Source organism: Elaeis guineensis, chromosome 15, assembly GCF_000442705.2.
Source record: "Elaeis guineensis isolate ETL-2024a chromosome 15, EG11, whole genome shotgun sequence".
Taxonomy (NCBI): domain Eukaryota; kingdom Viridiplantae; phylum Streptophyta; class Magnoliopsida; order Arecales; family Arecaceae; genus Elaeis; species Elaeis guineensis.
The window spans coordinates 70274796-70287048 of record NC_026007.2 but is presented as its reverse complement, the minus strand read 5'-3'; the positions used below and the strand labels follow the sequence as shown (position 1 = coordinate 70287048).

General features: G+C 38.3%; 1 protein-coding gene across 2 annotated transcripts; it reads left to right on the top strand.

The window, feature by feature from the left end:
* The first annotated feature begins 305 nt into the window (after window positions 1-305).
* On the top strand, window positions 306-8224 carry LOC105058591 (mitochondrial ATP-independent inner membrane protease subunit 1a). 2 transcript variants are annotated; one of them, XM_029268498.2, is made up of 6 exons: window positions 306-462; window positions 1465-1685; window positions 1769-1993; window positions 2110-2220; window positions 6710-6748; window positions 7890-8224. In XM_029268498.2, exons 2-6 carry the CDS (start codon window positions 1518-1520, stop codon window positions 7902-7904), a joined length of 558 nt encoding a protein of 185 aa, XP_029124331.1. In that variant the 5' UTR covers window positions 306-462; window positions 1465-1517; the 3' UTR covers window positions 7905-8224. The 2 variants fall into 2 exon arrangements, with proteins under 2 accessions (XP_029124331.1, XP_029124330.1); XM_029268497.2 differs by lacking the exon at window positions 306-462 and adding an exon at window positions 650-818.
* Window positions 8225-12253: the final 4029 nt, after the last annotated feature.

Below are 12253 nucleotides of genomic sequence, written 5' to 3'. Positions count from 1 at the left end.
CGATTCTTATCCAATCAACCGGATTGCCATCCCTAGTAATAGGTGTATATGCAATGGAGCGCGGGTTTGGATGGTGTAACCTCTTGTGAGCATGGATTTGTGGGTATCCGGGTCTCTCCTGCATCCAGGGATGGGAGTCGGACGAATTTTTCTGATTGTCGGATCCATCCCAAATTCTAATAAGATCCATTTGGCATGCCGTAATGGGATCTGAGATTTAAAACTAAAACCCATTTGAATTTAGGATGGATTTGGGATTTATCCCTCGGGTATCCGCTGGGCGAACCCACTTGTATGTGAACACCAATATAAAGCCATAGCCAACGTCTAAGCTTCTCCATCGGCCGTTCCAAGCTTCTCACCCGATTGAGACTCTTGAGGAGGGAAAAAAACAGAGGGAAAACCGGGGGAAAACAAAGGAAATATCAAGGAAAACAAAGGAAAAGTGGAAAAAATCGAAAGGTAAGACCTTTTCCCACATGGATTGATCAATTTTTTTCTTTTCCTTCTTTTTTTTTTCCATTTCATTCTCTTTCTTCGGAGATCCGTGGGTAAGGAGAGCACTTGAGGGAGATGGGAGGGGTTTCTTAGGTTCCCGTTGAGGTTTTCTTTTGTGGGAGTTGTGGCGGTGTGCGTTGGTCCCGGGCTTAATCTTGGTAGAAGCATGATATTTTGTGTGATTTGGGGGATTTTTGATCGAAAGGCTCCAGCCTTCCACCCGATTGAGACTCCTGGGGACGGAAAAAACAAAGGAAAAACCGGGGGAACACAAAGGAAAAATCAAGGAAAACCGAGGAAAAACCGGGAAAAATTGAAAGGTAAGACTCCCACGTAGATTGATTTTTTTTTTTTTTTTTCGCTTCGTTAGATCTGTGGGAAAGGGAGATCGGAGGGAGGGGTTTCTTAGGTTCCAGGGTTCTTACTTGAGCATATGGGATTTTATGGGAGTTGTGGCGGTGTGAGTCGGTCGCTTAATCTTGGTAGAAGCATGATATATTGTAGGGTTCTTGGAATTTTGATCCAAAGTTGGCTACAAAATTAAATTCAGGTAGTTAGATTTTAAACGGATTTGGATATGGGTAGGGCAAAATTTGGGGGTACCCTATCTGTTGCCATCCCTATCTGCACCGGCGGCTTGGTCTGGTTGGCTGAGGCGGTGAGGAGGACCCGATGTTTGTACTTGGGAACACGACAGAGTCCCTTCATCGGTGTCAACTAATATCACTTTTCCCACCGTCACTGCTCCTTTTCTTCGTATTTCCATTTCTTATCATTGCACGAACCTTTCCCACCGTCACTGCTCCTTTTCTTCGTATTTCCATTTCTTATCATTGCATGACGTAAATAGAGTTCTTGTTATATATTCGTAGGAGATTCGTAAGAGATGTTACATTTCTATATACAAAGATACCATTTCTACATACAAAGATACCGTCTATCATTCTAAATTTGGATGTCTGGCAGGTTATAAGGCAAATCCCAACCGTGTCTCAGTCCACCCGTGACCGCGAGGCGTGATGGCGGTGGGGAGCCGCGCCGCCGTCTGGCTCGCCAGCGCCGCCCAACGTTTTGGTTCGGTACCCTGGCGGGACATCTCTGCCGAGGCCGTCGATCGCACACTCCTCGTCATCAAGGCCGTCTGCTTCGCCCACGTCATCAACTCCTACGTCGTTAGCCTCATACAGGTACGCGCCCTACCCTCTCTTTCTTCCTCGTCTTCCGCACAGTTGGGTAGTCGATGTGTTGACTCTTCCACACCGTTTTGTAGGTGAGAGGACCGAGCATGCTCCCCACGATGAACCTCACGGGGGACATCATCGCTGTGGATCGGGTAACCGCTCGGAGGGGCACCGTTGCTGTCGGGGACGTGGTGCTCTTCCGGTCGCCGGAGAACCCACGGAGGGCCATCACCAAGCGGGTGCTGGGGCTCGAGGGCGACGCGATCACCTACCTCGTGGACCCACACAAGGGCGACGCATCCAAGACGGTGGTGGTATGTCTTGATGGATCGATCGGTTGAGTAATCTATTGGTGGTTGTGGTTAATCTAACTGAGTGTGATTTCGGTGGAAAGTTCTGATTTTTATGGAATTTTTTGTGGGTTTTCTAGGTGCCCAACGGGCATGCTTGGGTGCAGGGAGATAACATATATGATTCCAGGGACTCGAGGCATTTTGGACCGGTGCCATATGGGCTCATCCAAGGGAGAGTTTTTTATAGGGTAAGGGTTTCATTTGATCTGTGATTTTTATTCTCTCGATCATGATATTGTTATAAATTTTTGTGCTTTTCCTTTTTGTGTTTGATAGTGTAGCTACATTTGGTCCTTAGGGTTTAGATTTGTATTTATTATTTTGATTTTGTTGGCTTACTTTGTTGCTTCACTAACACTAGTTTTCACTTATCCCTAGATTGTTATGCCTTATTGTGTTTTTGCAAGTAGTTAAAACTAAAAACTCTATATAGATATTGTACATTTCGAAAATATTGTTGGGAAGAGAAAAATGAAGAAAATTTTGTTTAGATTCCAGAAGGAAGTTTTAAGGATGCATAGTCCACTTGTTTGTATTTATGAAATGAAGGAACTTTACAAGCAAAACCATTAGTTATTTATGGAGCATGTGGACAGAGTGGTGGGTGGGTGAAAATGTGAGCTCAAGAGTGGGTAATTAATAGTTTATGAGCCACAATTTGAAGTTATAGGGGAGGCCTAGAGGCTTGAGGGTACTGTAGCAAATATCAAGGTGACTGAAAATGGTTGTTTGGAGATAATTGGTTTTGTCATAAAAAGGGGAGTCACTAGTTAATTTTCTTGCTGGCAATTTCTATAAATATGAAGAGAAGATTGTAATTGGTCTGGGGAATATGGCAAACATTAAGGGTATACAAGAGGATGATATTGAAACCATCAAATGCATTAAGTAGTGAATGATGAGTGTGAAATATTATTTGGGATGGTGGCATGCTGATCCCTTATTTTGTACTGAATGCCAACTTAGTTCCTTTTCTTTTTAACGAAAAGTAAGTTCAGGAAAAATAAAATCATCTCTAAAAGCTTGGTTTAGAGGATGCGTAAGTCTCGAACACTTATTTAAATTAGAACTCTGTTAATGTTAATAGTTAAATACCTAAAAGATCCTCAAGGGGATTTTAACGAATCAAGTTGCCTAGTTTTCTCCGCATGTCTCAATCAAGACAAGAATCTGCTACTCAACCCGCTCCCTCCTTCCCCTTTTCCACCTGCCCCATTACCTTCCTCCTTCGACTTGAAGTGATCTCTATTACATTGTGTCCTTCATTGCTCCAGAGTGTAAAGTGAAAGTTCACTAGCAGATGCCATCATAACAAGAGCTTCATCTTTGTCTCAGTCCCTCTCTTGCTTCAATTTCTTTCACTTTTTTCTTCTATTCCTTTGAAGGGGTTTTTACAAACTCAACCCGATACATAATTCACAATCTGTCCACCCCAAATGTCTTTCCACTTGCCCCACCATTTCCGTTCCTCACTGAAATTTGGATGTTGGAAAATGAGGAGGCATTTCATAATTCTAAATGCTTCACATTGATCAAAGTTTTCAATAGATCGTGTAATTCGCATGAAGGAAAATATTCAATGAACCACTTACTTATAAAAACTATTTCTCAAATAAAAAATCACTATTAAAAGCCTATACTTATGGTGTTACCCTATGATCTAGAAGTCCAATATAGTCAGAACATTTTATGTAAATCCATGGGTCCCTTTCTCTAAAAGTTCATATACTGCCACATGAAGCAAGACAGAATCAAATTCCAAGCCCCCTATTGTTGCAGTTGCAAGTATTGAATTTTTTTTGCTTCACTTTCTGACAGACAGAGATCAACCAGACTCATAACACCTAAAGCTTAGGTGCATGATTGGCACTCAGATAGGTTTAATAAAACCAGCATATTATGTATGTTTTTGAACTTTGGCAATCAGCCAGCTGAATTTAATAGAAACACCTTACATCATTAATCTGAAGCTTTTGCCTTCTCTGTTATTATGACTATTATGCGGTAGACCAGACATAATCTGTATCCAAATGATAAAATGGCTTTGCATACGCAGGTGTGTGTGTTTTCTTCCTACCCTAAACAAGGTGCAAACCTATTCCAGTCAAGAACTGATTTTAAGCAGTATCTTCACTCTCAGGGACTAAATATACAAGGATAAACAAGGGCATCTACCAATGTGAACAAGTGCTAACTGTACAAGATAAGCATGGATAGAAGAATGATGAGTAAATTTATAATCTGGTTTCATAGAACAATATCTCAAGTCTACTTCATGAAAAAACCATGCTATCCCAAATTAATATTTAAAGAATTTAAAAGAGAAAAGAAAGAGATGGGGAGGTGGAAGAGATAGGCAGTGGTTAGGGCATAGAAGAAACAAAGTTTGAGAGTGGGAAAAGAGGAAAGGAATGAGGAAGGATTAAGACAGAGATGTCTTGATCTTGTGATAAGACTGGCAGCCAGCATGGGGGATGTGGCAGATGGACACCTGCATGGATGAGGGGAGGTGAAGGATGAGCTGTGTAGAAGTAGATGGGTCATAGTTTCATAGACGGATTGAAAATCCTCTACCGTATATCGTGGGCAAATTAAGATTAAGGGATGCTAGGGGTTTATCTGTCCACTAAACTGATCCTTCAGTATTCGATGTATTATTCATAAAAAGAATGGGGACTAAGTTGGAATTTTAGACAGATCAAAGGGTCATTGTGTCAAATCCCATACGATTTTTGGTGAGACCTATGGTTCCTTGTTTTGATGCATGAATGACCTATAAACTTATGATAGATGGCATTGTTGTTGATATTTATAATACTTAATTACATGTTACATGTCTAAATGATGAGGTGAGAACACAAGTAGGTTGTACATTGAAACTTCACGGAGTGAGGGCTTGTAGAATATATCAATAGAATTTACCCAGTGCATATTATTGGAAAGTAGATAGATATGTAGGATATGTAGTGTAAGTCAATGTCAATGACCATAGTATTTAGTGTATCCATTTTTACGTTTGATCCGGTGTATGGATGAACAAAGACATGGGAAAAAGGAATTTTCCTTCAATAAAACAAGGTAGATGAAGTGGTTATTGACAAACCATACTTCTAGACTTGCATGCTGTTGTAGCTGAAAAAAATTCCAAGGTTGTAGTTTATCTGGTAAGCTGTTCTTTCTAGAGCACTATATAAATAATAGTTTGTTAAAAAGTGTATTTCCAATGTAACCATCAAAAGTTTTTCAACTTGGCCAAGATATATTGGTTGGGATCGGTCTCTTCCACTCATGGAGACGATGTTATTGATATCTTGGCCATCATTATCTTAGCTGATATAAAGTGAGATATATTGGCTGATACGATGTCAAGCAGCTGATATTTTCCAATCAATTTTTACCATTTAACTTAATGTTTTAGTTATTACATATTTGAATTAATGCTTTAATATAATAATTTATTTCAGATATACTTTATTTGCTGAGATTTCAATGTATACGTTCCTAAGACATCCCAAATTTCTTGGTTTTTCCTTTTTGGCTGGCCATCTTGGTATGGGTCGCCCACTGTGATCGTTGAGATCTTTGGGTTTGAAACCTTGGCCACCATCAACTTCAAAAGAAATCAATGGGACAAAGGCAGGTGGTCATCAAAAAATTTGTGGATGTGCTTTAATATCCGTGAATGCTCTCATGTTGTAATTTCTGTTGAAGGATGTAGGAAAATAGGGATGGCCTGAAAGTGACATGGATAGATTTACAAGAAAACCTATCGAAATGCTTCATATAATATCAGAGTTGGCGCAAACAGAGATCCTTGAATCTAACCCCAATGGTTGGGAGAAAGCTAGATGGTTATGGTAAGAAATCCTGTGTAGTAGGAGGAGAACAGAGCATGTTTCCTCATCATTATAACCAAACAGATTTACAGTTATGCTAACATCTCATTTGTTTAATTTAACAATCAATAAAAACCTTAGCCAAAAGTGCAGTTGATATAGTAGCTTGGATATTTAAAGTGATGCAGAATTTCCCTAACTGAATGGTATTGATATTTAACATCACCAATATCGATGAACATTTGAATCAAGTTGGTTCTGAAAATACTCAAACCCTTCACATTCTTCAATCCTCTCTGGTACTTATCTTTATCCATTCAATTGAGCTTAAGCAACCTCTTCAGTTAGAACATTCTAATAGAATTGTACACATCTGACCCCAGGAGAGTGTACTCACCCACCTTGGGCATGAGATTTTATAATCATCTCTCCTGCTAACTCATTGTTGCCTTCTGATTGCAGAGTTATTACTGAGTTAGCCATTTTAGGTGGATTCAACCCTATCTTTATCCTTTTTCGAAGAAAAATAGGAATTTGTTCTTAGGTTTAAGCTTTATTGTCCTGAAAACTGCATATGAAGTCATGAATTTATATATGCATATTTTATCTCCAAATATTCATCGTATCAATTTCATTTTTGTTACTTTGAGCATGGACTATGGTACATGATTTCAATAAAAATATGAGAGTATTTGATGGTAAGCACAATGAACACTAATTTTATTTTGAAATTGATTGTTATTAGTACGTGAATCCATTCATCACATGGCCTCTTTTCAGAAGCTTTCGTGATAATTCACAGTTGAGGGTTATTCTTTAAAATTCTTTTAATGATTTTCAGGTTTGGCCACCAGAAGGTTTTGGATTCATTGGGCAAAAGGTATCTATATGAAGGTTCTACTTAGCTGCTTTATTTTGTAGATGGTTTATTGTAGTTCATGTAATTGTTGATTTTTTATCCCATTTTCAGGTCCGCAATTCCCAGTTAGGTTTTTAGGGGGTATGATGAAATCTTATTTATATATTATTGCTATTTCTTGATTATGATGCTGCTAACAAGCTGATGCCATAAGTGGTATGATCAATAAATTTCAACATTCTAGGCAGGGTTTCTAATTTCTTATATTTCAATGTCTCACTGAGTGGCATATTGAGATGAATTAAAATATCAGTTCACCTCTGCTGAGCTGCAAGGCAGAAGGGTTTTGACTAGGCTGTGATCTTGCATTGTTTTGGCCAACATATAATTTCTGAGGTATTGAAGAATTGACTGATGTAGTAAAAAGGAGATTGATGATTGTTTTTGTCTTTGATACTTAATTCACCAAAAAAACTCGCTTTATATCTTGGTATCCTGTTGGCTGATGATTCATGGTACGTCAGTTTATATTACAAAGATGTTAGAACCAGTATTTTAGATACACTGTATCTATGAATGCTTGATACTGGTACAAACTGATATCTCAGTCGAAATGAAACCCAAAAAGATGAAGCCAATGTATAAACAATGGGCTGCAGGTTTCGTCCTTCTGTCCTCAGAGAAGACATTTTCTTGTCGTTCCTTCTTTCCGTTAGGTCATCACTATGGATTCTTTTAACTCTGTTGTCTGCACCCAGCCTTTCATCCTGAAAAGTATTTGGCCTGCCATACTGTCCAACTGTCTTAAAAGAGATCTGTCCACCTCAGTATTAGCAAAGTTTGTAGCTTTCAAACAGGTGCTCTCGTTGGTACCAATACTCTTAATTTTCTCATCTAAATTTAGTGATCAAAATACATCATTTTGCATAATGCCGATCAATGACTTGAGATGACTGATGCTGCTTCTCTTCAGCTGCTAGAACAACTCTTCTTTCAGTAATGTTGTACCACTTGATTTTGTTATTTTCAGACCTTAGATCTGCTGTTTTCCTTTTTCCGTATCAGCATGTCATATACTCCTATCAAAGAACATGATGTGACAACTATTTTAAATAAATATAGTCTAATATGCTGTTTTTATTTTTTTTGCCCCCTTTTCCAGGCTACATCCCTTTGACTAGAAATCATTGTTCAAGGCCAGAGACGCAAAACGATTGGGCTGAAACAGGGATTTTGTGATCTGATTGATTAGTCCAAGCTCTATATTCAATTGTAACGAAGTAAATAAAACAGGAGTTCTGCTTTTGCCAGTAGAGCCTTAAGCCCTCAACAGCAATTTTGGCAGTCATAAAAGTTGTTCCCTTTTCTATTTGTTCTTATTGTTGAATAATGTACTCAGCGATAGGCTTCCTTGTTGCTGATGACATGGCATATTTCTGGCCAGAGGCTTCATTCAGGAGAGGTTGGAGATCAATGTGATCTATTATAGATTTTTAACTGTTGGACTTGATTGATTGAATTGTGTTCCTTCATTCCTGTTACCTCTTTTGTTTAATGGAGCTTCGATTTTGCCCGTTACATGATCCAAACTCAGGTTCGAAGCCTTTATTAGGACATCCTATTACAGTTTTGCAGGCTGAAAAGGTGTATTAAGGTGACATCGGGGCCAATGATTTGAATGACTTGGTCTGGAAGTGTAGTTGCTATGGTGGACAAATGGGAGAAGCAAACCATGGTATCTAAGCGACCAACCTCAGATTGATAGGTCAGGACATGAACTTCATCATGCATCTATATTCTATATCCTATTTTGTTGCATGCATTCATCAGGACAATTTTCGCATATAGGCTGTGTTGGATTCTCCCAGTTCCATGTCTGAGAACAACTGTATTAGTAATGGGAAGGGAATGAACGTATTAAGCATTTAGAAGGGACAAGTACACTCAATCCTGTAATCTGTAGATCTTTAATAATTTGTTCTCCATAAATCACCTTGGAGCAGCAATAACTTTCCACCTTTTGAAGGTTCTAGCGGTACCATCCCTGTGCATAAGTCACCCTTTGGCCAAAATGTTCTACTAGGCTGGGGCTGAGGTCTGGATCGAGAAGGAACAAGAAGAATAGTTATGTTTACTGAAATAGTTATGCAGCTAATTATTATTGTTTTTGTTTGCCTATAATTTTGGGTTAATTTGTGGTCGAGCGAGTTTTGTTTATAGGAAATAAAAAAAGAAGGCATGAGAAAATGAGGATGCTTTGCCATGAATAACCTATGATAGCTTTCTCTTAGAATAATTATGCTTAGTATAAAAAAATTCGATCAACATAGGTGCTCCTTGTTAATATTTGTTTTCTGTAAGCTGTTTCGCAACTAAGCCTTGTTCCAGCTTTATTCTTGAACCAAGCATTGCCTAAGGTAAGGGAAATTCAAAAGAGCTTCATTCTCACTTCGTTGTAGTAGATGCTCTATCATTTGGTTGCAGAATAAGTAGGGGAATTATAAATGGCGGGGATATCCCTCCTATGATATAAGTCTATCCCCCAAAAATACTGGAATAGACATATTGCTTAAGAGACTTGTCCCTAATCTCTTCAGGTATCATTCTGTCCCATATCCACTCTATACACACTTTCAAAAGTGAGAGGGCAATTTGATCTGTACAATAAATTTTAAACTTTAATGAAGTTCAATATGGATTAAATACAATTTATCCTCTTCATCTATTCCCTGCGCTTATTCCTCAAACCAAATACCAAAAAATGTCTATTCTTGAAATAGGCTTATTCCTTTAATGCTGCAAACAATATCCCTCCCTCCACCTATTCTACAACCAAACACTGCCTACTGAATGCATCTCTGCACATTCACTCTATAAGGATGAATATTACCAAAACCAGTGGAGACGGTATATTCATTGTTATCACCATCACCTGTAAATCCTTTTACATAGCTCATGTGCATACTTACTCCCAGTAATTACTAATCGGTGATATCGTAGCTATTCATCAAAAGCCCCTTCTTGAATAGCACACACTTTTTTTTTTTTTTTTGGCAAACGCTATGATACTCTTTTATAATATTTTATTATAAAAAATTTCATAAAATTTTATTTTTTTCTTTCTGTTTCTCCCTTCGCCTCCCTCTACTTCTCCATGCCACGGTCACCTCCCCGCCCCCGACATCGTTGGTCCTCCTCTCTCCGTTCGCAAACCCCAAACCTCCTCTCCCCCCCCCCATAGTGCCTCCTTGCATGCAGGCCCGAACCCCATGTGCCCACGGGTCGTCCGCACGTGGCCAACTCCGCTGGCGTCCGCAGCTCACCTACCTTCGACCACCCATGGGTCATCCGCGCCCCCCCCGGCCTGTGGTCACCTCCCATGCCCCCCTGGCCACCTGGGGCTCCTTCACCGTTGGCCCATGCACCGCCCTCCCCCTCGACGGTTTTTCCCCCTGCTCGTGCCGCCCCCCCATCCCCTCTAGCGATCACGCCGCCCCTCCTTTCTTGCTTCTTCTCTACCGCAGCCCCTCCTCCTCCCATGCTCGTGCTGCCGCCAACCTCCCCCCCAACCCGGCCTGTAGCTTCTTCTCTCTGTGCTCCCGCACGTCGGCAGCGGCCGACGGTTTTCTCTCCTCCCGACCAATCGATCATAGCTTCTCCATAGTCTTCTTCTCTCCCAACCTCCGGTGCAACACCCATCCCAAACGGAGAACTATTTTGAAAAAAAATTACTGCATAAATAAACTTGACTTTCACAATAATTACCATACCAGCCATGCACAGAAACATCTATCTATTTTAAATTTGAATGGTTCATATTTAATTTGATATTTTAAAATAAATAAAAAATAAAAATATTAAAATATTTTTGAAGCACCGTGGTAATTTTTTTTTTTTTAATGTGGAGGTAAAAAAAAAAATGATTAAACACATGCTAAACACGTACGCCTGACAAATTGCATTAGCCCGGGGGCGGCCGGTTGCGTTGCTGGACCCATCGACACTGATTGCTTGATCATTGTACCTCACAATGCATGAAGATCACGTGCTTCATGGACATTGCTTCGAAGCCAGCCTAGGGGTGGAAGTTGGGATCCCTTCCATCCCAATCCAACCAGCACTGAACTGTATCCACAGTTCAAACCTATGGATTTGTAGGTCCCGAATCGACCTATTTATGGACCGAGCCAGGTTGGGTTTTGCTCAATGGTCAACATAATTTTTTTTAGACCCAGGTCCGGCTTACTCTAGGTTGCAAATTTATATTCTTACTGTAGGTGAACTCCTACCCTTGTTTGGTATGAAAGATAGATTGAAAAAAAGAATGAATAAAGAAGAAAAAAATTTCATCTATCCTCTTATATATTTGATGAAACATGAAACGATGGATGAAAATGATTTTTTTCTCTATTTGGTATAAGAGGAATGAGAGGAAGGATGGATGATATTTGCATAACATTTTTACTAAACTATCTTTTGATAAAAATATTATTATTATCAATTTATAATACTTATTTATATTAAAGAAGTAAATAATTTATAAATTTATAATTTTTATAATCTATAATTATATAAAAAAATTATATAAAATCTAACTTGATACATGATTTTATAAATTAATTATATAAATAACTAATTAATTTGTAATCTAGTTTAAATATTTAGTTAAAAATAGTAAATATAAATAGAAAAATAGAAGATAATCTAATTATTATTTAACTATTATTATAAAAATTATATACTAAAATTAAAATAATGACCAATATAATTTAATAATATATAATTAATAATATATATAGAAATATAAATAATATGAATGAAAAAGTGAAGAAGTATTGTAGTATTATCATAAAAAATTAATGAGAGATAATTTTATTAATGTAAAAGTCTACCCTTCAATGCTCCATCCATTCTTCTTTCATCCTCTCAATTTGGGAGGATATAATTGGTGGGCAAATGAACAATTTTATTTTTTTATCTATTTTCTGTAACTTCTTAGACCATACAATAGATGGAGGTCATCCATTTTTCTAATCTCATTCATTTATTCTCCCATGACTCCAATCAAGCATAGAGTTGCTCGAGCTTTGAGTTGGACTTCATGCTTCATAATAATTTCTAATTTTTTTAAATAATAAAAAAACTAAAAATACTTAAAAATATTCTAAGAACTACTAAATATGAATAATTAAAAATTTCAAACAAACTATGTCTATTATTTTATTAAATTCATATGTCAATAATAATTATTAATTAAGTCCACAAGCACATGAAACATAAACAAATAAATAAGAAAAATAAAAATCAGATTGGCTCGGCTCATGCTTGGATTTTAATCTCCCAAATCCGAGTCTGATCTATTTATTAAATGAGCTTGTTTTCTAGGTTTATCCGATCTGAGCTCGGCGGATCTAAACCCTTGGCCCGAGCTCGCCCAAAATGCTAGGACTTAAGCCAGCGTAGAAGACGAGTCCTGGCTGACCCACCAAGTTGATATGATCGAACTCGAGTCTACAGTTGAGACTC

Bases quoted from the DNA above. Each gene is read 5' to 3' on its own strand.
- LOC105058591 (XM_029268498.2), top strand. From the start codon at position 1,518: ATGGCGGTGGGGAGCCGCGCCGCCGTCTGGCTCGCCAGCGCCGCCCAA. The intron at 1,686-1,768 runs GTACGCGCCCTA...ACCGTTTTGTAG, and splicing joins ACGTCGTTAGCCTCATACAG to GTGAGAGGACCGAGCATGCT. The intron at 2,221-6,709 runs GTAAGGGTTTCA...AATGATTTTCAG, and splicing joins AAGGGAGAGTTTTTTATAGG to GTTTGGCCACCAGAAGGTTT.